Source organism: Guillardia theta (genome assembly GCF_000315625.1).
Source record: "Guillardia theta CCMP2712 unplaced genomic scaffold GUITHscaffold_7, whole genome shotgun sequence".
Classification (NCBI taxonomy): Eukaryota; class Cryptophyceae; order Pyrenomonadales; family Geminigeraceae; genus Guillardia; species Guillardia theta.
The window spans coordinates 1,201,803-1,223,230 of NW_005434667.1; the positions used below are offsets into that span (position 1 = coordinate 1,201,803).

The window sequence follows — 21,428 nt, forward strand, 5'->3', positions numbered from 1 at the left end:
CTCCTCCTCTCCTCCTCCCTCTACCTCTCCCCCTCCTCCCCTCCTCCCTCCTCCCCTCCTCCCTCCCTCCTCTTTCCTCTCTCCTCCCTTCTCGCATCCGCCCTTCCCTCCCCTTCTCGCTCCCCACTCCTCTCTGCTCTCTCCTTCTTCTCCGTCCTCCGTTCTCCTTTATCCTTCCCTCTGTCGTCCTCCTCGCTATCTTCCTTCCTCTCTGGCCCTTTCTTTCATCTGAGTCCTTGGCAGTCGACTGGAGGCATTTCTTGTCTGGGGATGAAGCAGCGAGCTAAGTTTCAGTCCGGCTCAACGGTCAACATGTGCTTGTCGCCCAGCTCAAGGTGAAAAGCTGCTGGTGGAAGAGATTGATAAACGAGACGGGGAAGGGGGAGGGAGGGCGAAGAGGGGGAGAGAAGAGGGGAAACAAGAAGGGGGAAGCGTGAGGGAGGTAGGAGGAAAGGAGGAAGGGAACGAGGAGTGGCAGGAGGAGGAGGGCAAGGATCTTGACATGATCTACTCTATAGTGAGAGAGATCCTCTTGTGCGAGAAGACTTTCGTGTGGAGCTTTATCACAACGTGTGCAAGGGCACCACCGCTGAGCAGGCGATTTTCTTCCTCTGCTTGCACACTGGAATGCCCGGCAACTCTCCTCTACGTTTCTTTCGCTCCTCGCTCGATGTCGGCGTCGCGTTCAAGAAAACTCTCAGCAGCTGCTTGACGACGATGCCTACATTGAGGTAGAACCTTTTCATCCTCCTCTCCTCTCCTCTCCTCTCCTCTCCTCTCCTCTCCTCTCCTCTCCTCTTCTCTCCTCTTCTCTCCTCTCCTCTCCTCTCCTTTTCTCTCCTTTTCTCTCCACTCTCCTCCCCATCCTCCTCTCCTCCTCTCCCCCTCCCCCTTCTCTTCTCCTCTTCATCCAGCTCTTTCCCCCTCTCGTCATTCTCGTTCCTGTCCAAACTGCTCTTCGTTGCATCTTTGATTCGCATTCCTCTGGCGATAGTTTTTGCTTCCCTCTAATCAACGAGCAGATCTTCTATGAGGAGGTTGATCCTGCCAGTACCATGCCGCTGCTTCACCGCCACAAGAGCCTCCGCACGTGGTCGCTCCTGACAGGCTCCTCCGCCTCAGCCCCCTCGAGCTCGGCCCCTTCCATCACCTCCCAGGCATCTTTAACGTCTATCAACAATGGGTGAGAGGAGGAGCGCGTGGGGAGGATCAAGTTTCATGGACACTAACGTGAAGCAGGATCACCAGAGCACATCACGAGGCAGAGAGAGCAGCAGCAGCAGCAGCTGGTGCTTCTGCTGCTTCGTCTGCTGCTGCTGCCGTCCCTTCAGAAAGTCCTCGTCGTGGGATGAGGAGGAGGTCGTTCTTGCAACGTCTGCTCTACTCCAGCGAGCCAGCAACTCCTTCCTTCGGCTCCACCAAGCGCTACATCGTCTTCAACGAGGACGTGGAGATGGTGATGGAGAAAGGAGGGTTTCCCTGCCCTCACTTGCTCCTTTTCCACTCGATACCATCACATTGTCTCGCTTCCGGCTGCTTCTCACCTCCTCCTGCCGTCATGGACGGACGATATTTTTTTGCCGTGTTTCGTTGCACTTTCCTCTTTCTTCTCCTCTCTTCTCCTCTCTTCTCCTCTCTCCTCTCTCCTCTCTCCTCTCTCCTCTCTTCTCCGCTCCTCGCATATCTAGCTACTTCCCTCTGGCTGATTTCTGCGTGCAAGTGGATTACGTTGCGAACCAAGACTCGATGGTCTATACCCTGGACAAGGAGCACGTGCGGCGCGGGAAGCAGAAGATCCAAGGTGATGCTCCTCCTCCAGCACAGAGCGTCTCATTCTTCTTCCTCCAGGTCTCTTCCACTTCCTCGCCATCGTCTGCTCCTCCAAGCTATGGAGTAGCATCAGCCACCCCACGTCCCTCTCCCTCCTCCGCACCAACTTCAACACCAGCATGAGCTCCCTCGACAGATTCAGCTCTGGCGGCAGCTTTCAGACTGGCGGATCCTTGCGTTCCATCCCGCGCAAGAGTGACGAGGCTGTGCCAAGTCGGACAGGCCAGTGGCGAGCTCAGCTGATGACTTCCGAGGAGGAAGCGCAAGCACAGGACGAGGCCCAATCAGAGAGCTATATGATGCGGGTACCGGAGACTTCAGACACGTTCCAGAACCTTCCTTCTCATGAAGTCCTCCTCTTCTCGTGGGACTGCAAAGCAGAAGGAAGGCTGCGAGGATCGGGCGTGGTCAAAGTCACCCAGGTATCCCAACTCCATCACCATCCCTTCTCTTGGCCAGCACGCGCACTTTTCCTCTTCCTTCTCTTATTCAATGTTCATGCCCCTTGATACCATCCTTTCCTCTCCCTCTCCCTCTCGTATCTCCTCTCCTCTTTTCTTTCCTTTTCAGCTTCTTTGTGATCTTCTTGACTTGTGCTCCTTCGATTGTGACTTTCCGCTCAGAGTTATTTCGTTTTCGAGGCAAAAACCTGCTTTGGGAGAAGCGGCTTGGTACGGTTGGACATGCTCAACATTTTCTCCTCCATAGAAAACTCGGCAGAGAGTGTGCTTGTCGTCTCTTTCTCTTTCCAGTAAGTTTGTCATGAACTCCCTTTCTCCTGCACTCTCTCTTCGAATGTTTTGCTGCTCCAAATCCTTCTATCCTTGTGACTTGTCTTCAGAACTCCTGGCAAGCACTTGGGAACAGACAAGGACATTGCACTGCTGACCTTCAACACGCAAGACGAGTACCAGGGTTGTCTCCGTGTTCTCCTTCGACTCAAAGAATTCTTCGGGGAGCCGCTAGTCTTCAACTCGCCCCTGCCTGCCAAGCCCGGGGAGGTGGGGGCCATGCAGTCCTTCCCCGAGCTCTTCGGCGAGCTCTCGGAGGTGCGGGAGGTGGAGACGGTTAGGAGGGGAAGGATCGTAGTGAAGAGGAGGGATCGCTCATTCGAACGGTAAGGCTGCGGACGTGAGGAAAAGAGTCCCTGGCTCACTCGCCGGTGCAGATTGTGCTGTGTGATGGAGGGAAGCGCAGTCGAGATTGTACATGGGCAAGTGACGCGACGGGCAGAGGTCGGCGACTTGCTGTTCCTTATCGACTTCCTGCAGCATTTCACTGCAAACCAGGTGAAGTAGCCTGCTCCTCTCATCGCTCCCTCTCTTCCTCTTGAGTCCTTTTGATCCTCACGTACTCGCAGGCGAGCACCTACGCGTCCAACGATTGCAAGCAGCTTGTGCTTGCGCTGGTTCCCTTTGAAAAGGTGAGGGCAAGGCTGGACAGCGACGCAGACTTCTCGTCGAGGTTCTATGAGTACAGGTCTGCTCCCCCTCCCCTCCTACTTCTCCTTCGCCTCGCCCACCCCCCACCTCCATCCCCCAAACTGACATTACACATGTAACGTCAGCGCGCGAGTGCTGGCACTGGAGCTCTACAGGTACGGGCCGGAGACTCCGGTGAAGAACTTGAAGCTGTTTCACTTCCTCCGTGGCAACAGCACCACCTTCGATAGCGATGCCGTTTGAGTCTGGTACGAGGGGCAGGAACTTGTGAATAGATAATGGGGCAGGAACTTGTGAAGTGATGGGGGTCAGAAACTTGTGAAGTGATGGGGGTCAGGAACTTATGTCATAGAATGTTGAAGATTTAGAGAAACTTGAAGAGAGAAGCTGCGAGATCTCGTTGGTCCTCCCACACAACAACACGCGGCACTGCTATCCCCTCCTCTTCTGCTCGAACTAAGCGGCGGTGAAGGCCCCAGTCCTTTCTCACCAGCGCTGTCCCTTCCTTAGGCAGCGCATTAACGCCCTCGTAGTCGCCCTCGCCATCCCCGCAGTAGACAACGGAGTGCCACTCCCTCTCCGAGATCCAATCCTTCATCACTCGCCCCTTGCACAGGTTGGGAGGAGAGGAGGATCCCTCCGGATGCTCGTCCTGGTGGAAAGGAGACACCACGATCCTCTCTCCTTGCAACGTCACAGGGTTAGTGACTATGCGAGAGAAGCAGCCAAGCAGCCCCTTTGACTGCAGGACCCCCTCGATGAAAAACGAGTTCGCATCACTGAGAACACGGAGATCTATGCCCGCCTGTGCTGCCTCCTCCACGAAGCGCAAAAGCTCTGCCTCGATGGGGATGGTGGCAAGAAAGTCTTGGATGTCCTTGGACTTAACGTCGAGCTCACTGATCGCCTTTAGCTCCTCGTCCATGCCTCTCGTCCAGCTCCTCGTGGCGGCTGCTTCCTGCAGTCTCTTCTTTGAGATTTCTTTGTCAGCACAGAACTTGAACACAACTTCAGTGTCAGAGTTGCACTCGATCATGGTCCAGTCGAAATCAAACACAACAAGTTGTCTGCGAGCAGCATTCTGCTCGCCTTCGTTCATGTTCAGACGGTCTCCCGTCACGTCAGAGCTGCATACTGTTCGCGTAGAGGTTTGCAAGCGCGCTGCGATGCTGCGGGCAGCGCCGTAACTACAAGCTTGTGAGGTCTGGGAGGTGCTGCTCCGTGCTGCTCCTGGTGCTACTACACTTATTACTCAGCAATAGGTGTAGGGGTACTTCTCATGGAATTTGATGAGGGTGAAGGGGTGGTGGGGTAGGCTCGTGCTGTAGAGGGGTGGGGGGGGGGTGTAGCCCTTGGTCAAGAGCTGTAGGGGGTTGAAGGGAAGGGGCAAAGCTCACGGAGGGGGGGACGGGAGGCCCTAGCTTGAGGGGGTAGGGGTGGGTGCTATTGAGGTGGACAGTGTCCAGGAGGTAGGTAGTGGACGGGCTCAATTAATCTTAGATACAATTTAATGGTACAAAAAGGAAGTTATACTCTTCTATATAATTACTTTTACTTGAAGATTTGAATATGAAACCCCCAGAAAGATATATAATTTTGTGATGGAAGGAGACCACACAGTAGCAGAGTTATTTTATAAATATGACAAATGGTAATAAATTGTCGTATAATTAAAAAGCGTTTTTATATTTGCAATAAGTTGTAGATCTAGTTTTTAACCTACAAGGAATTTAATTCAAACCTCCCGCCCGCCAATGCACCCTCACCCGCAACATCCTCGATCAGATTTCCATGCGCTTAGTCCGCTTGATCCTGATATTCTCTATCTTCTCATCTTGTCGTGTGTGTGTCGAAATGATCTTGGATCCATTTACATGTCTCAATACTGATTCTCTGCATGTTTTCGACCATGAGTCATCATAATTTGTAAACTCGTGTTCTGAACATGAGTATTCTGCTTTCATGCTTGATTCAATTTGCTGAAGCTTGAATTGTGTTCATTTTTGATGAAAGATGAAGTATTTTTGTGCAAATCATTAATCTCTTTGAGTCTTTTCTAGGAGATTGCACGCGTGATTTGCTTTCGTTTGATGATTGGTTTCGAAAATACATCTTGATTTTCAGTGTATATCGGCAGCTTGTTGATTTTTCGTTTACTGCTTGACCTCTGAAATCTTCAGCAGATTGTTGAAAGATTAGAATGCCCGAATCTGTTGTTATCGAAGTCCCAGTGAAATCTCCTGTCCAGGGGACAAAATCCCCTGCTCAAGTCAGACTGGAGTCGCGTGCAAACGAGCCCAGAAGTCCCCTTAGTCCAGCAGCTTTGAAGCAAAATCTGGAGAATGCTGAGCTTAACCGCAAGGTTGGTTTATTCTCTCTTTGCATGGCTTCTCATTTTGTTTCCAGAACCTGCTCATGGCAAGAGCTGAGAAATGCAGGGACAACTACTCGAAGGCGAAGGAGGTCTCAATCACACAGAAAGAAGCGTTTAATGAGAAGACGAACCTTCAGGCAGAGAGCATCCAAAACAGACTTGTAAGCAGCATCTTTTCTCTCAGCGTCGCTCAATTGTTTGCAGGCTGTTGCAGAAGCCAACCGGTTGGCTCAGACTGAGAAGTGCCTTGAGCAAACCAAAGCTATGAACCAGAGGGTTCAAGAGGCTCAGAAGAAGCGAGAGGAGCAGATCGCATCGGAAAAAGAAGAGCTGGATAAGAGCGTCTCCTCCTCCAAGGAGCGTCTTTCGGCTGCTGAGGAGAGACGAACCAGCATGCTTCGCGAGGCTCAGGAGAAGGCAGCGGCGGAAGTTGCCAAGGTCTGTGTGCGTGAGAATAAGATGCTACCATGATGGGGTGTTGGCTTTGATGAACGGTGTTGGTTGGGACGATAGGGTGTTGATTGTGATGGAAGGGTGATGACTGGTGTTGTTAGGCGAAAGAGCTCGCAGCCAAGAAGCAGCAATCGCTGCAGGACATGGACGAGAAGATCAAAGAGAAGCTGTCAGCAGCTGAAGACAGGCGCAACATTATTCTCTCGGAACAGAAGGAGAAGGCAGCTGCTGCCTACATCCACGCCAAGGATGTCTCTGCTCAACAGCAGGCCAAGGAGACTCAGCTTCGAGATGACCTCGAGAACAAAATTCAAGCGAAACTTGCGGAAGCTGAGAACCGCAGACTTTCGGGATCTCCAGCGAAGTTTGCCAAGGCTAAGGCAGATGAGTCCATTAATTAAGCATGCCGGGATCAGAAGCTGCATGAGAGGTTCTATTGACACCCTCAGTGCGTCTTGTGAGATTATTAGATGATGCACTCATGAAAGTCGGTTGCACCTTTCTTCTCATGACTCAAGTGTGAATCTTAATCCATCTATTTCATGGTTATAATCTGTGTTAACGTTGAATAAACTTGGTGTACAAACTAGCTCACCTCCTTTAATTTCCTTGTGACACCCTCACCAATCTCTCTTCCCCTACCAGGAGTCGCCCCCGTTGGCATCTGCTGCAGCACTGACCATACTCATCAGTGACAAAGCAAGCGATGCGAAGGCGAACCTGTACTGCTTGTGCGCACTGCCATAGAGACCTTTGATAGTCGATAGCGGCATGTTCACAGACGAGTGATGAAACGCTCGCATGTGCACAGACTGGCCGCCCCCGCATGACTGCAAAGGACGTCATTTCCCGTCTCGCGATAGTACTACTACGTGATTTCAACACTGCAACTGGAAGAGAGGGGAGAAAGCATTGAGTGCATAACAAGAGCATCGCAGTACATAGAAATGAAGAGCACTAGAGCATTCAAGGTAGATGAGCATTGCAGGTAGATGAGCATTTCAGATAGATGAGCATCGAAGGTGAATGAGAAATGTTTCGCCACAATGTTGTTTTCTCGACTGAAATTGCAAGTCAAGTGCACACATTGGGCCTTACATTCCCATAGGGTCCACAGGCGTGAATGAGATGCTTGCGATTCTTGGCAGCAGTGTGAAGCCCCATGGTTTTCGAAGAGCCTGATGCAACCACGCCAAGTTATCAAGCCGCCCCGATCTCAACTGTCCAACTCTGTTCTCATTCCTGATACACAGCAAATCTCAAACTATAAACATGTCCCTGATTTCTTCTGTAAAGTTCGTCCTCGTCCTCGTCCTCGTCCTCGCGATTCTAGTTCCTTTCCTGATTCTCGCCATCGTTTGATTTCTCGCTGCTCTCATTCAAAACTCCCTTCGCCTCCTCGAAATGCTTTTCACAACAACCATGCCACACCCGTTAGTACCCTCCCCCCAAACCCTCGCCTTCTCTACTACCTCCCCGCTGTTACCGTGACCCCCTGTTTTCCTTGAAATTTAAGGGAAAGACGGGGGAGAATCGATAAAATATCCAAGGGGGTAGGGTGGTCTCCAACGATTGTTGGGTAAGGGTAGGGTAGACGCTGAAGTGTCGCGATGGCGATAGGCCGATGGGCGGCAGCGGGGCTGGGCATGCTGGCGATGGCGATGCTGCTGGTAAGTCATCGAGAAGACGAGCTTGAAGGAAGAGCAAGGAGAAATGAATGACGGGTAGAGCATGAGAAAGACCTAGATACCGAAGGACACAGTGAGAGGAATATAAACATAATATGGTGTGAAGTAGTGCGAGCAATAGCACGGTGAGGGGCAGGAATATAAGCAGAGAAGATTGTAATGAGTAGAAGAAAGACACATGAAGGTTGAAGGGATGTGCAAACGGTTGTGACACGCTTGAAAATGTGTGTGGGGGTTGAATCTCAATGCATTTTGTTCAAACATGATTCAACCGACTGCATCGCTGCATGTCTACTTCGATATGGTGTAGGCTTGTTCTGATTAGCTGAAGCACAAATATCTTTCTTTGTATTGTGTGTTCTGTGCGGTCGCTGGCTCATGCTCTGGGCAGACGTCCACGAAGAAAATTGTTCTCGAGCAAGAGATCGGCGAGTATGGGACAGGCTTGAACAACCAGCAAAGTTTGAATGCAGACAACCTCTATGAGAACACGTTTCAAGATGATCCAGGGCACATTTCAAGGGCTGAGATCAGGTTCAACGCTGCTCTCAAGGCTGCAGGTGGCGAAGGTGGACAGCCTCTTGCTCAGGCGAGAGCTCCGCTTGCTGCTGCTCCCTCCTCGGGCTCTGGCTGGGCTGCTTATCCGGTGTTGAGCAGGAAGCGCAAGGCGCAGGGAGTCACAGTCAACATAGTGGAGGGGAAGAGGGGAAGGGAGGAACATCGCCATGGCATGTCCGCGTCTGAGGCGCGGGGTGACCTCGAGAGCTATTTCTCTTCCCTCGGCAACCAACTGAAGGCGCAGGAGAGGAAACATGCCCAGCAGATCTTGAACTCGCTCTCCTCATCTTCTTCTTCAACCTCCTCCTCCTCCTCCTCAGATGCTTCCAGAGAGCAAGGGTCTGGTGGGGTTCCCAGACAGGAGAGAACGGATCAGAAACTCTCGGCGCTCATGAAGTTGGTGGAGAAAGCGGCTCACTCGCAGAAATTTCAGCGGGCGCTGGTCGGTGCGTCCAAGGGAAAGTTCAGACAATCCCTTGTGGGTGATTTCGAGTGAAGGGCATGGTTTGCCGCCTTTAAGCGTTAGTTTTTGGTGAGGAGAGGAAGGGATCAGGGATGTGTTTGTAAGTTTCATGAACAGCTGAGACTGTTAAAAGAGGATGGAGGGCATGATGGCATTGTCGAGGCTGAGCTCCCGCATCTTCACGTCCTGAACGATCTTCTCGTGCCTGCACACATGCCACACTCGCCTCATGCCCTTAGTCTCTATCTGGATGACAAGGCCGCTGCCATACGTGTCTTGAGGGGAGCAGTGCAGATCAGGAAGATGAGGATAGTGCAGATCATTCTCCTCCACCACAATGATGGCTGCGATCACCTGCTGTATTCAAGGTCAGGCTGAAAGAGAAGTTGTGAAATAAAGGATGTGTGCAAGGTGAGCGAGGAAAATATTAGGATAGGGGAGAGGGAAGCCGCTGGAGAGGAGCTACATCAACCTTCTTCTCGCGCGAAAAATTCTTGAGGAAGCGAGCGCACTGCGCATGTAGACTTGAGCTGCGGAAACCATGGGAAATGCCGACAGAGGAAGAGATCCGAGTCGAGACGTCTGATGAGCTTTGATGAAGGAAGTAGGCGACTGACTTGTGCTGATTTTCACGAAAGAATTTCATGCACGCAATCTTGAAGCCCTCGAGGATGAAGAGATTGACGGCTCCTTTGTCGTTCACATCCTGCTCGTCCTCAGCGTACCTCCTTTCCTCTCCATGCTCTCCAATCATGTCAAAGTCGTCCTCCATGCTCTTCGGACTCTGGACCCTTCTCGAAGGAGCCTCATCTTCGCGGTCTCGTCGCTTGCTCTTGGACTTCTTTGACTTTTTCTTCTTCGAGTCCTTCTTGTGCTTCCTGTCCTTCAGTATTTGTTGAGATTCGCCATCCTCCGCCATCCTGACATCCTCATCATCATCTCTTCTCTCCTCATCTTCTTTCCTTGCCATGGCCGGGATAACTCCGTCGGTTTCCTCCAGGCTGTCATCCGCGTGTGTCTCCTGCTTGTCTCCTTCTTTGCGATGCAGTTTGATTCGAATCACATGGTGGGCTGGTACTTCTTCACTTTCATCCTCAGGTTGCTTTGCCACCTCCTCACTCCCTCCATTCTCTGCTTGTCCCTCGACTTCACTTGACTGTCCTGCTGCATGAGGAAGCTCCACCTCCTTGGCTTCGTCAGAGTCCGACCTGGCAGATCTCGAAGAGTCGCTCTTATTGTCTTTCTTGGGCTTCTTGTTCGCCCGGCTCTCAGTCTCGTCGTCTGGTTCGGTCTTGACAGCTTGTTGAGATTCTGGTGCTGTTTCGGAAGCATGCGACCTTGTCCTGGTCTTAGACGGTTCACTAGGATAAGGTTGTTGATCCCTCTGACTCTGCTCTTTGTGCAGTTGATCTCGATGATTATTATGATCTTTGGTCCTCAGCGAGTGGTTCGAATTCACTTCTGCCGGTCTTGCTGGTTTTTTGGGGGCCGGCTCATCGAAAGTGAAGAAGTTTGGAAGCTTGCAATGTCTTTTCGTCCCCTCCTCCACGATGATCTTCTTGGAGTTCCTGATGTCTTCCTGCAGAGCTGCTAGTTCGGCGCTTCCTGGTCGGTTGTGCTTCTTCTTCGTTTCGCGTGGTTCTTGAGAAGCAGACTCGGTAACGTTGCTTCCTGAGGGGTTCTCTGTGCGCTGTAAGCTGCTCTGAATACCACTGGGAGATTTTCCTTCTACTTCTCTCTCGTACGAGCGATCTCGATTCTGATCTGCGGGTAGCTTCCTCTGCCTTTCCTCTTTGATTGGCTTGTCGTCCAAACCGTCTTCATGTCCACTCCTCGAGCTTTTATCACCTCCTATGGTAGTGAGCTTCATCTTGGCTTCTTCCGGCGATCTCGATCGCACGTTCCCGTCAAGGTCGAAATACGTTCGTCTTGCAGTATCAGACGAGCGGCAGGCGCTGGGGTAGGGGAAGTTCCTGATCCATAACTCGATTTGACGTCGCAGCTCATCTGCTAGCAGAGGACAATTGAAGGTAGATACTCTCTTCTTGCTCGGGTCCCACGTCCTGTAAGAAAACAGCTGATCATTCATCCACTCAAAGTTTGCATCTGGTCTCTCCCAGCCGAAGCAGCAGCTGCACTTGCCCATGATTAGCCTCCCATCGATCTTATCGCGATGAAGGGACACGAAAACCTCGTGAGTCCAGTCAACATCGCCACAAGATCTCAAGACATGCTTGGGAAGTTCTCCTGGTTTGTAGAACCATCGCACACTAACCATAGGTCCGTCATCGTCCACGTCATCAATCTCGTCGCTCAGTTTTCCCCTGTATGGCTCCATGAGTTGGGCAACCCAACAGACCTCGTCAGGCCCCTCGATCAGTACAAAATCTCCCTCACAAAAATCCACCACTTGAGATTTACTTTGTGGCCGACCACTCTCCTGAGTCTTACAGAGGCTCCTCAAGAAGGAGATCGAAAGACTCTCTGTCGAGATCTTGTTGACGTCGTCCAGAGACACTTTGTGAATTTGTCCTTTCACTCTTCCATCAGCGAATTGAATTCTGCAAAAATCCTCGCACGTCACTTCTTTCACCAGTCCTTCGAAAAATAGATCTGAACGGGTAGATCTGTGGAGGGCCAAGACCGTCGACCCAACCTACAGGAAGACCTGAGTACAAGCATTGCTGAGCACATACCAGCACCTTAGGGGGTTTATCGTACGGTTGCGACTGTCGTCGAAGATGACTTGCTTCAACCCACTCTTCCTCATCTGGGAAATCTCGCGCCTGCAGCGAAGGTGTAGTCAGGATTAAAAGAATCTGAGTGAAGTTGTGGACCTGAACTAGAAACCTGTCTCTTGACGGGTCGGCCGCTCTCATCTTTATATCATACCAAGCGCCATCAGAAAATTGAGCTTCAAGCTCGTGGCCCTCAAAAGTTTCTTCCATTATGCCGAGAGTGTCACGGAAGAAAGATACAACAGACCCTCATGCTGCTAGCAAGACCAGTCAGAGATTACATGTGCGATGCTATTCATATGCATTGATGTCCAAACAGTCACTAAGATGTCTAAGTACATTTAATTTTCAGTCACTCATTTCAGGCAAGCAGACGCCAATTCGACTCGCGAAATTGAATTGTACGCAATGACATCAATTGCGCATCAACTAGCTTCGCTCTATCAGGTCTCATCTTCAGCTTGTCAATACTTGAACGCTTAACCCCTCAAGCAAAACATCTCTTGTCCCAACTGATCTACTCTCCTATTCCTTCCCATCCCTACAATCGTTATCATGGCTCTTTCATGCCCTTCCTTACTTCTAACCTCTTCCCTGCTCTGCTCTGCCCTCCTCCAGGTGCCCTCCTCTTTCTTCGGTTGCTCAAGCCATATCCTGCTATGCCATCATCTGTCGTACTCTGTTCTGCCTCTCACTTCTCCGCCATAGTGCTGCTGTATGCTCACCTGAGCCCTTCCTGCATGGTGGGGCCGTTGCACTGTAAATCTAATTATTGTTGTAACTTGAACTAAAATAGGGTGCATCTACCAAGCTTAAAATAAATGTTTTTAGAATCCAAGAGATTTGTATGGAATTTGCAACCCAGCGCCTCACCACTATCAAACCATGAATCACTACAGTGAGTATAATTGTTATTTTTATACTTTTTAGTACCTTTGTTGTTATTATATATATTACATGTATAGGAACGTTTTATATTAGTTCAATTGTGCAACCCCCCCTCACAGCTGCTCTGCGACTGACCGTACTGACCGGGTACAGAAAGACCGGGTACCCGTTCTTTACTCAAAATTAAGTGAAAAATCAGTACGAGGACAACAGCACTGTAAGCAGGATCTTTCAAGGGCCGGTTCACAAGTGAAAGTTCGTCCGGTCAGCTCCGAGGCAAGGGCTCCCTGTCCGACCTTCGCTGCCGCCAGACGGTTTCAACTTGGTGACTGGGCGGCCCGGGGACCGTAGCCTCCGGGCGAGTTGGGACCCGCAGTGACGGGGCATCGTACGCCAGTGGCGGCCACACCGTTGGGGCCCCGGAGGCGTCGGAAGTCACACTGGGACCGTCGGACCGTCGTCGCCGCCCGGCCCAGTCACTGATGATGCCATCAGCCCGCCCCCGGCCCGGCTCCGGGAGTCGGACTCTGGCAGGGCCCATGCCGGCGGGCCGGGCTGATGAGGGGAGGTGGTACACGAGCAGTAACAGCCGTTGGCGCCACAAATCGGGGAGCCTGCTGAGAACAAGCCTGCCATGCTGCCACCGTCATGGTGAACACTGATTGATATGGAGTCAAGCCATAAGCAAGACAATCACGCGAAGCTGTGGAGGGCGAAATAAGAAATAAACTTGCAAGGCTTCAACCCCAGTCGAACATCAGCCATAGGTAATTTGTCCCGGGTATCGAGTTGCGGACAGGTGTGCCTCAGTCGCTCAACTTGATGGTGTTCAAGTTTCTGATTTTACTTGTTCAGACATGGCTCGAGCGGAAGAAAGAGAAGCTCTTGAACAAAAGCGGCTGGAAAAACGGCAGCAAAAGAGAGCCAAGAAGCGAGAGACACAAAATACTGACATGAGTGATCTTGATGCGCTTGGCATTGCTCGGGGTGAACTGAATAGGCTTCATGGAGAGCAACACGAGAGCCTTGGACATGAGGAAATAGGTACATGTCTCTTCTGTCGTGGTTCAGAACATGTTTAATCCTGGTTTAGATTTCAGGATTGAACAAGAGAACGAAGACACGGCTGAGAATGAAGTCGATGAGAGTCAGAAGTCTGGATTGATGGAATGTCTACGTTGGCTCTTCAAGGGCGAGAGTGCACCACCGAAAGAGTGGAAGACATACAGAAGGGAAGAGATACAAAATTACATCTCTTCGAAGCGAGAAATTTTCATCGGACGAATCTTCTCGGAAGGATTGTATTACAAGAGCGTACAAAGAAAGAAGATCCGCTATTGGGGGGACTACGATGGGAAAGGAAGAAGGGACGGTAGAGGAATATGTTGGTGGCCGGACCCACCGCTAGGAGGAGGAGGTTGTCATTCGGGAAGAGTCAAGTGACTGACTTGAACCAACAGAAAGCTACTACGGATTGTGGAGAGAAGATCAACCCAACGGACATGGTGTGTTCCGATGGTTTTCCGGCGACATATATATGGGAGAATGGCAAGCAGGTATGACACTTTATCTTCTCACAGCACATGTTCAAGAGTCCCGCAGGAAAAGAGCAAGGTTACGGAGTGTATGAGTATGGCGAGCATGGATCGTTCCGGGGGGATGTGTAAGCTTCGATGTTCAAGCTTTCTCGACCGCTGATGAAGTTCCGTATAAGATACGAAGGAACCTACTTTGCTGGTCTGCGCCAGGGCATCGGAGTTTACAAATATTCAGCCAGAGGCGAAAAACCAGGGGGCGTGTACATGGGAGAGTGGATGAGAGGCTACATGCATGGAAAGGGAGTGCTGACCTATGAGGACGGAGAATTCTACATCGGCACATGGAAGGTCGACCACAAGGATGGCATAGGGGTCCGTGGGTTCTGTAGGAGACAGGGGTTCATTGATTTCAACGTGCAGGTGTACAGCTGGGGAAGGTTAGCTGGTGAAAATGCAGGAGACAAATTCGAAGGGAAGTTTACGAAAGGCCTGGCGAATGGGCATGGCAGGACCATCTTCAATGATGGGTCGAAGCACCAGGTGCTGTGTGCTCATCGTTTGCCGTCATCTCATGCGCAGGGGCAGGGAGAATATTCCGACGGTGAGCTACATGGATGGGGCATCCTGAGGGCTTCCGACGGGTGGGAGTTTGTTGGGAAGTGGGTACGGAACGAGCTGGATGGAGAGGTTGTAAGAATGAATAGCTTCGGTTTTCAAGCCCAAAAAATTGTTCAGATCTACAGCAAAGGAAAACTAATTGGAACGAGAGAGTATGACAAGTTAGGAGATTGGGAGAAAATCGAATCGCAAGCTCATGAGAACGCAAAAGATGGAGAAGCTTATGCAAAGCTTGCTCGAAATATTTTTGCAACAGTTACAGCAACTGCAAAGAAAGCAAGAAATACCCAAATTTTGGCACAGGATGCAGCAGAAGAAGCAATATATTGGCTAAGAGAGGCGAAGAAATTTCGGAACTACATCCGTCAATGGTTTGGCATAAGAAAGTACATCTGGCCCATCGACGCTTGATTTGATTATCAACATACACATAAGAATTTCAGTAAAGCAAAAGTAAATTACTGTCAGACGTGGTCGAGTTTTTGACCCCGTCCATTCGTTGCAGCCAGACGGCCAATAAAGCAAAAATTATCATCTACAGCAAGCCCATACCTCTCAGGTCTCGCACGAGATTTGCCCTCTTGCCAACTTTGATCTGCAGGCGGAAGTCAAAGAGACATCAAAGAAATGAACTACCTTTATGACGCCCACGACATGCTCCCACTCAGAGCTCAGAGAGGGTCCTCGGATGCGGATGCTGGTCTTGGCCTGCTTGGCGGCTGCAAATTCTAGGTCCTGTCCCGAACCTCCTGGCAATGAAAACCGACGAGAAGCTCTGAGCCAGAGATCTTGAACCACATCGCTCGCAACAGCCGGGCGAGTATGGAAGACATCTTTCAGCCTTTCGAGCCAACTTGCAAAGCCATCCTTGAGATCTCTTGGCCCGCTCTTGCCTGACTCCAACGCACGATGCACCTTCATGCAAACGTCGTTGACTTGCTTTTCGAGCAATGGCTGAATGCAACCAGGTTCTACCATGGCCCCGACCTTGAGAAGTTCCAGAACTTGTTGTTCTGTGTCTAAGAATTTGCTGTGCTTGAAGTTCTCCACGAGGATGCACAGACACGATCCCAGGAAGGAGGTCTGTACCTCCGCATCACCCTCACCTCGACAGCCCTCCAAGGCCTGCGGCCCAAGGACCAGGATGAGCGACCTGAGCTCCAAGATGATCTGCTTGAGCGGCAGCCTTTTGCAGGCTGATTTCAGCTGCTCTTCAGCTGTACCTCTGCTTTCCATAAGAGCTGAACAACCAAAGAGCAGAGGGTACTCCTTTGAATGACAGTCTTTCCCCTGGATGAATTTCCGCACAAATTGAATCTTTTCCAGGCTCGAGTAATGGAGAAAAGCAATACACGAGGATGTGGAAGGGGAATGCTTGAAACACCACAAGACTAAAGTCTCTACCAGCTCCTTTTCTTCCTGGATGATCGCGACAGGAACAAGCCTGAACATCACACTCCAAAACCTATGATTATGCTTGATTTGATTGAACGCAGGAGACTTGCTCTCCTTCATCTCCTTGAGTTTCGTCATAATGTGATTCGCATGACGAATAGAAGCGGAAAAATCTCCTTCACGGGCTTGACGAACGCAGAATCGTACGAGAGAGAGGACGGAAGATGCAACTCCTTTGAAGTCATCCTCCACAAGTTCTGTCAGAGTCTCCTCATCAAGAGCTTTGGTTAGCATCATGGCTCCCTTGCCCTCTCCGACGGACCACTTGCTCGAGCCATAAAACACATCCTCCCCCATACCAGCATCTAGTCCTCCTGGTCCTGCCCACATCAACACCTCAAGGAACGGAGTAGTGGTGCCTCCACCAAGTGACGGGGCGACCTCTGCTTTCGACTGCTGATCCCTCGACTCTGCTAAATTGAGGACATCGGACAATATATTCCGACGACGGAAAAACACTTTGTGGGATGACTCGTACTTCTTCGGGCTCAGAGCACAGAGAAGTGAGATGAGCGCGAGGGCATTTCCTTGAGAGTGCAAGTTTGCCGCCATGCGCTCCGCTTCATCACAGAGGTTTGGATTCACATCCTTTCTGCCATGTAGCCTTGCAAACGCATGGATGCAAACGTCGATCACCCAAAGCTTATCGACTGATGAATTTCCATAGATGTGTTCCCTCTCCAGAATTTCATCGGTACTGGAACCATCTTCAAAGTCAGTAAGGCCTGTGTTATTCAAAAAGATCTGCGCCTTTTTTCTGATATCTTGTATACTTATCCCATGAGGAAGAATTACGCTGTGTTGGGAATAATCGCAAGGCAAGGAACATAATTGTTGCCAGTAACTGAATTCGCTGTCACTGGATCGCTTACACACTTCTGTAATTGTTTTCTCAGCAATTCACAACGGAGACTGAAAACAGGATCCATTTTTTCTAGATTGGGCTTGAAGAGCAATTTGTCACCAATCGCACTTCTCAAAGCAAACTTCATGCCAGATGAAAGGTCTATATTCCAGATTTTTGACCAGATGTCATTGAACTGTACATTTGACATCCAGTTTCTTGAACCCTTCTTGCCAGTTTCAGAAAAAGTATCAACAGGAACAGCGAGAGCAAATATGATGTTCAAAGCAGGGTTCATGCAATTCTTTGAAATCAAATCCTTGGCGAGGTCCAAATTTATACAATCAAGATTCGTATCATTTGCAACGAAGCGCTCAAAGTCGCTCTCTTCTCCTCCTGCTCTCAATGCCTGCAATCTCGCCAGCTTCAAGGCCTTCGACTCTTCACCTGAAACCTCGAGACTCCATCCATCAGAACAGACCCTCAAAAGGAATTGGAATATGTCTTCTACTTGTTGTCGGCAGCTTATAGGCACATTGCTATTACGTTGTGCAAAGAACTGCTTGGTAAATTCCAAGTATTGCTCAAATCTAGATTTGCATGCCTCGGATATCCTATTCCAATTGACATCACAATTTTCGTTATCGCTTGCTTTCTGATCGTCCTTTCTCATGGCAACGATAAGTAAAAGGGTAGACATGATGTTGGAAGCAAACTTGATAAATGAATGATACTGTTGCCAAGCTGCATTCATCGAGACAATTTCTTCCTCTCCTGCTTGGTCGAGAGAGATGCTTTCAGACATCGCAGAGGCAATGAGCACGTCCACCACACATATGTATCCTGCGGCCTCATCGACAGAAAGGGAGCCTTGTGATATGAGCTTTTGAGTTTCATCACAGTGCAATGTCACAGGTATATGTAGGTTGAGATGAGTAGCGACTGGCATCAAACACGAGCCAAGATGACGTAGTTTGTGGCGTGTCTTAACCTCCATACGTCTCCTCACCTCATTCCAAACAGTTTCTTCTTCTCCGCGATGATATTGCACAAAACTTTGGTGTATTCTCAAAGTCCCGTCGTATATTGCGCAAAGATGGCTTTCTTTTAGGCTTTGTTTCAGTACATCTGCAATCATACTATGAATGAAAGGGTCAAACTAGTGAAACCAACTAAATTTCAAAACACCTTGAGGGTAACAGTCCTACACGATAGACGCTTCTCAAACTTTTCCAAACCTCATGCTTGCTGTCCGCATTGCAGTGTCCGTTGTCTTTCCACATAACTTTATTTGCAGAATCGGCTGAGTATCGCTCCCAGCGTTGACATTCGTGTGCTCTCCGATCACAAACAAAGCAATAACAATTGTGACAACACAGCCTGCAGCCTATCTTTCAGCAAGTAATGGCAAAACAGAGAAACATTTCATACTTATTTGTGTCTTCTATTTCCCGTGGAATATCTTGTATAGCTTCACAACAGTGAGGAATAAACTTGGCTTGTTGGCACAAGCAACGGGGATGTGGAAGATCAGCAGCTGATCCGCCCGTTGCTGAGACCAATACTAGTTCACCGTCATCTTCCTTGGGTGGTTCTGCTGTCTCACGCATGGCTGCAGTCGAATCTGTATCATTACGAGCCTGTCCTTCAATTTCAGTCTTCAGGCTCGTTTGGACCATCGACTCACGTCGTTGTTCACTGATTCAGACTCATCTTCAGAATCCAGAACGATGATGTCAGATCGTCCTTCAGCTTTAGAGATCCTCTGAGATTCACGATCACTACTGATCGATGTGCTAGAGGCGTCGAGCGAAGGTTCTTCCTTCTTGTGTCATAAAAAATGATTCAGATGAAATCACATTCTCGTGTAGGACAAACAGCTTCCTCACCTTGTCCAAAGACTGTGCGCACTGTTGCTGCCGACTTTCTGATAAGATCCGATGATTTGATTGCAAAATCTGATGAGAACTGTGCAATGTCTTGGAGTAGGACAAGCAGAGCTCAAGTGTGTTTTGCAAGTGTGTGATTTGGTCTTGCATACGTTGGAGGAGCTGGTCCCTCGTTTCCCGATCTTGAGTATTGTGTGTAAGAACATCGCTCTGGGGTTCTGAGCTCAATCTCGCAGTCTTGCATGCTAGAGTGATGAGGTCATTTCAAATCCTCTTTGAAAACATATAAATTGAAAATATGCGGACCTGGGAGTTCAGAAGACTCTTCCTGCTGTTCGACTCTGGTTCTCTTTGTTGCGGGTGATTCTGGCAAACTCCTTTCCATCGTTTAGTCCATCTCAGCTGCCGACAACATCACTCTAGAGCGACTTGAGGAAGGTAGATCAAAGCAAGAACAGAGTCAGAATACGGTGAGCATTCGCAGAGAATGTGGTCTTGCGTCTATAACTCCCTGGCCTTCACAAGATCTGCTGTAGGAGACCATGCTTCCATGCGTCAGACTGGAGATACGAATCATCTGATGTACACAAGCATCTGATGTACACAAGCATCTGATGTACACAAGCATCTGATGTACACAAGCATCTGATGTACACAAGCATCTGATGTACACAAGCATCTGTACACAAGCATCTGATGTACACAAGCATCTGATGTACACAAGCATCTGATGTACACAAGCATCTGATGTACACAAGCATCTGATGTACACAAGCATCTGATGTACACAAGCATCTGATGTACACAAGCATCTGATGTACACAAGCATCTGATGTACACAAGCATCTGATGTACACAAGCATCTGAGGTACACAAGCATCTGATGTACACAAGCATCTGATGTACACAAGCATCTGATGTACACAAGCATCTGATGTACACAAGCATCTGATGTACACAAGCATCTGATGTACACAAGCATCTGATGTACACAAGCATCTGATGTACACAAGCATCTGAGGTACACAAGCATCTGATGTACACAAGCATCTGATGTACACAAGCATCTGATGTACACAAGCATCTGATGTACACAAGCATCTGATGTACACAAGCATCTGATGTACACAAGCATCTGATGTACACAAGCATCTGATGTACACAAGCATCTGATGTACACAAGCATCTGATGTACACAAGCATCTGAGGTACACAAGCATCTGATGTACACAAGCATCTGAGGTACACAAGCATCTGAGGTACACAAGCATCTGATGTACACTTCACTCTCTGCTTCAACTTCTACCTTCCTTCCCTCACTTCCCCTTCATCTTCCACCCTCATGCCGCACACAGGGAACCAGCCCGCCTCACCCACTCATCATATAATAAACATGCTGGCCATGGCAGCGATAGGAGTTGGCAGTCCTGCCGGGGCGTTTGTCCCTCACCTTCCATCAGGTCTGACTCAAGCTCGTCATTGTCTTGCAAGGAGAAATGGTGACTCTCCCTTGCTGCGAGGAGTGTCCTGTCGAGCTCCTTACCAGCGACAAGCCGCGAAGCTCAAAATGCAGGAGATGGATCGTGATGGAACCTTCCAGAGGGATGAGAGCGACAATGTGAGAAGATATGGCTTGCTGATAGCATGGGCTTGTTTCATGTCATATGGCATCTTCTTTGCACCAGAAGTGACCGAGGGAGCTTCAAAGCAAATTCTCCTCGACGTTCTGGATCCATCGAAGCTCCAGACTATCAATCCGATCTTCTTTGCCGTTTTCAATTTGCTTGGAGTTTGGCCAGCAGTGATGGCTTCTCTACTCTTTCCGCTCAAACCGATATCCCAGAAACTTCCTGCTTCTCCCTTCATATTTGGGTCATTCGCTCTGGGTGCTTTCGCTCTGACGCCTTACCTGGCACTGACGAGCTACGGCCCTGAAACGGATAAAGGTAGAGTTTTCGTTTATGCACTAGAATAGAAGGAAAGTAATTCATCTTTTCATCTAGATTCGATGTTTTCCCGTTTCTTTCAAAACAAGATAACTTCTGCTTGCCTCCTGATCTTCACTGTAAATGGTCTATAGATTTCTGCAGTTGTAATTTTGTCACTGTCAGGTTGGGCTATATTCGTACGGAGCCGGCTTTTTTGCACCAAACATTTTGAATGGAGGATCTGATTACAGCATTGATGTCCTCGTATACTCTTACTTCAAGGGCTTTATTGAGCTCTTCAGGTCAATTAAGCTGGTAAACGTGTCTTCATGCGATTTCATTTTTTTATGGTAAGCACGGCCAAGACGTCCAAAGTGAGCTGACGTAATACTTGTTGATTCAAGGCTTCTCAGTTCCAAGCCACTGTTTGAAGACATGAAGCGAAGGGGTAGTATACTCTATCTTCATCCCATGGATGACATTTCTTGCAGGATGGCTTAAAGAAGCTGGAGACCTTCCGCTTTTCCTTAGCTTTATGCTCGCTCCGGTCATTGGAGCCTGTCTATGGCTTTTGGTCAGACCAGATTTACCTCAGACCAGACGTACAGATTGAGAGAGATCCGGCGCATAAATAGGAGAAGAGAGGTATAAAGGTCGGTTTTCGGATGTTCGTTTGCGGCAAAGATTGAAGCAGTAGAACTGTGATTGTAGCTCAGATTGGC

At 49.5% G+C, this 21,428-nt stretch overlaps 9 protein-coding genes across 9 annotated transcripts; 5 read left to right on the forward strand and 4 right to left on the reverse strand.

Moving 5' to 3' along the window:
* Positions 1 to 1,046: 1,046 nt before the first annotated feature.
* GUITHDRAFT_150533 (hypothetical protein) lies at positions 1,047 to 1,456 on the reverse strand (the record flags this gene model as incomplete). The annotated part of the gene is made up of 2 exons (XM_005840057.1): positions 1,047 to 1,183; positions 1,240 to 1,456. A coding segment is annotated over one exon (165 nt), but the record flags the coding sequence as incomplete, so codon positions are not given.
* A 941-nt stretch (positions 1,457 to 2,397) lies between these two features.
* Positions 2,398 to 3,656, forward strand: GUITHDRAFT_150534 (hypothetical protein). Its single transcript, XM_005840058.1, has 2 exons — positions 2,398 to 3,119; positions 3,191 to 3,656. The coding sequence occupies exons 1-2, from the start codon at positions 3,012 to 3,014 to the stop codon at positions 3,389 to 3,391; spliced, it is 309 nt and encodes a 102-aa protein (XP_005840115.1). The 5' UTR covers positions 2,398 to 3,011; the 3' UTR covers positions 3,392 to 3,656.
* Positions 3,620 to 4,485, reverse strand: GUITHDRAFT_150535 (hypothetical protein). Its single transcript, XM_005840059.1, has one exon. It carries the CDS (start codon positions 4,369 to 4,371, stop codon positions 3,637 to 3,639), a length of 735 nt encoding a protein of 244 aa, XP_005840116.1. The 5' UTR covers positions 4,372 to 4,485; the 3' UTR covers positions 3,620 to 3,636.
* A 943-nt stretch (positions 4,486 to 5,428) lies between these two features.
* GUITHDRAFT_150536 (hypothetical protein) lies at positions 5,429 to 7,279 on the forward strand. Its single transcript, XM_005840060.1, has 6 exons — positions 5,429 to 5,634; positions 5,679 to 5,807; positions 5,851 to 6,084; positions 6,201 to 6,774; positions 6,820 to 6,929; positions 7,198 to 7,279. The coding sequence occupies exons 1-4, from the start codon at positions 5,473 to 5,475 to the stop codon at positions 6,498 to 6,500; spliced, it is 825 nt and encodes a 274-aa protein (XP_005840117.1). The 5' UTR covers positions 5,429 to 5,472; the 3' UTR covers positions 6,501 to 6,774; positions 6,820 to 6,929; positions 7,198 to 7,279.
* Positions 7,280 to 7,701: 422 nt separating this feature from the next.
* GUITHDRAFT_161176 (hypothetical protein) lies at positions 7,702 to 8,936 on the forward strand. Its single transcript, XM_005840061.1, has 2 exons — positions 7,702 to 7,769; positions 8,179 to 8,936. Exons 1-2 carry the CDS (start codon positions 7,710 to 7,712, stop codon positions 8,839 to 8,841), a joined length of 723 nt encoding a protein of 240 aa, XP_005840118.1. The 5' UTR covers positions 7,702 to 7,709; the 3' UTR covers positions 8,842 to 8,936.
* On the reverse strand, positions 8,935 to 11,756 carry GUITHDRAFT_101575 (hypothetical protein; the record flags this gene model as incomplete). The annotated part of the gene is made up of 5 exons (XM_005840062.1): positions 8,935 to 9,162; positions 9,281 to 11,340; positions 11,402 to 11,476; positions 11,530 to 11,594; positions 11,659 to 11,756. The coding sequence occupies 5 exons, from the start codon at positions 11,754 to 11,756 to the stop codon at positions 8,935 to 8,937; spliced, it is 2,526 nt and encodes an 841-aa protein (XP_005840119.1).
* Positions 11,757 to 13,893: 2,137 nt separating this feature from the next.
* On the forward strand, positions 13,894 to 15,001 carry GUITHDRAFT_64839 (hypothetical protein; the record flags this gene model as incomplete). The annotated part of the gene is made up of 4 exons (XM_005840063.1): positions 13,894 to 13,990; positions 14,037 to 14,097; positions 14,149 to 14,512; positions 14,558 to 15,001. Coding segments are annotated over 4 exons (966 nt in total), but the record flags the coding sequence as incomplete, so codon positions are not given.
* Positions 15,002 to 15,125: 124 nt separating this feature from the next.
* On the reverse strand, positions 15,126 to 17,562 carry GUITHDRAFT_101577 (hypothetical protein; the record flags this gene model as incomplete). The annotated part of the gene is made up of 3 exons (XM_005840064.1): positions 15,126 to 15,185; positions 15,227 to 16,742; positions 16,841 to 17,562. The coding sequence occupies 3 exons, from the start codon at positions 17,560 to 17,562 to the stop codon at positions 15,126 to 15,128; spliced, it is 2,298 nt and encodes a 765-aa protein (XP_005840121.1).
* Positions 17,563 to 20,153: 2,591 nt separating this feature from the next.
* Positions 20,154 to 21,136, forward strand: GUITHDRAFT_161179 (hypothetical protein; the record flags this gene model as incomplete). Its single annotated transcript, XM_005840065.1, has 4 exons — positions 20,154 to 20,724; positions 20,782 to 20,843; positions 20,890 to 21,056; positions 21,111 to 21,136. Coding segments are annotated over exons 1-4 (807 nt in total), but the record flags the coding sequence as incomplete, so codon positions are not given.
* Between the last annotated feature and the right edge of the window lie 292 nt (positions 21,137 to 21,428).

Bases quoted from the DNA above. Each gene is read 5' to 3' on its own strand.
- GUITHDRAFT_150534 (XM_005840058.1), top strand. From the start codon at position 3,012: ATGGAGGGAAGCGCAGTCGAGATTGTACATGGGCAAGTGACGCGACGG. The intron at 3,120-3,190 runs GTGAAGTAGCCT...ACGTACTCGCAG, and splicing joins AGCATTTCACTGCAAACCAG to GCGAGCACCTACGCGTCCAA.
- GUITHDRAFT_150535 (XM_005840059.1), bottom strand. From the start codon at position 4,371: ATGAACGAAGGCGAGCAGAATGCTGCTCGCAGACAACTTGTTGTGTTT.
- GUITHDRAFT_150536 (XM_005840060.1), top strand. From the start codon at position 5,473: ATGCCCGAATCTGTTGTTATCGAAGTCCCAGTGAAATCTCCTGTCCAG. The intron at 5,635-5,678 runs GTTGGTTTATTC...TTTTGTTTCCAG, and splicing joins ATGCTGAGCTTAACCGCAAG to AACCTGCTCATGGCAAGAGC. The intron at 5,808-5,850 runs GTAAGCAGCATC...AATTGTTTGCAG, and splicing joins AGAGCATCCAAAACAGACTT to GCTGTTGCAGAAGCCAACCG.
- GUITHDRAFT_161176 (XM_005840061.1), top strand. From the start codon at position 7,710: ATGGCGATAGGCCGATGGGCGGCAGCGGGGCTGGGCATGCTGGCGATG. The intron at 7,770-8,178 runs GTAAGTCATCGA...TGCTCTGGGCAG, and splicing joins TGGCGATGGCGATGCTGCTG to ACGTCCACGAAGAAAATTGT.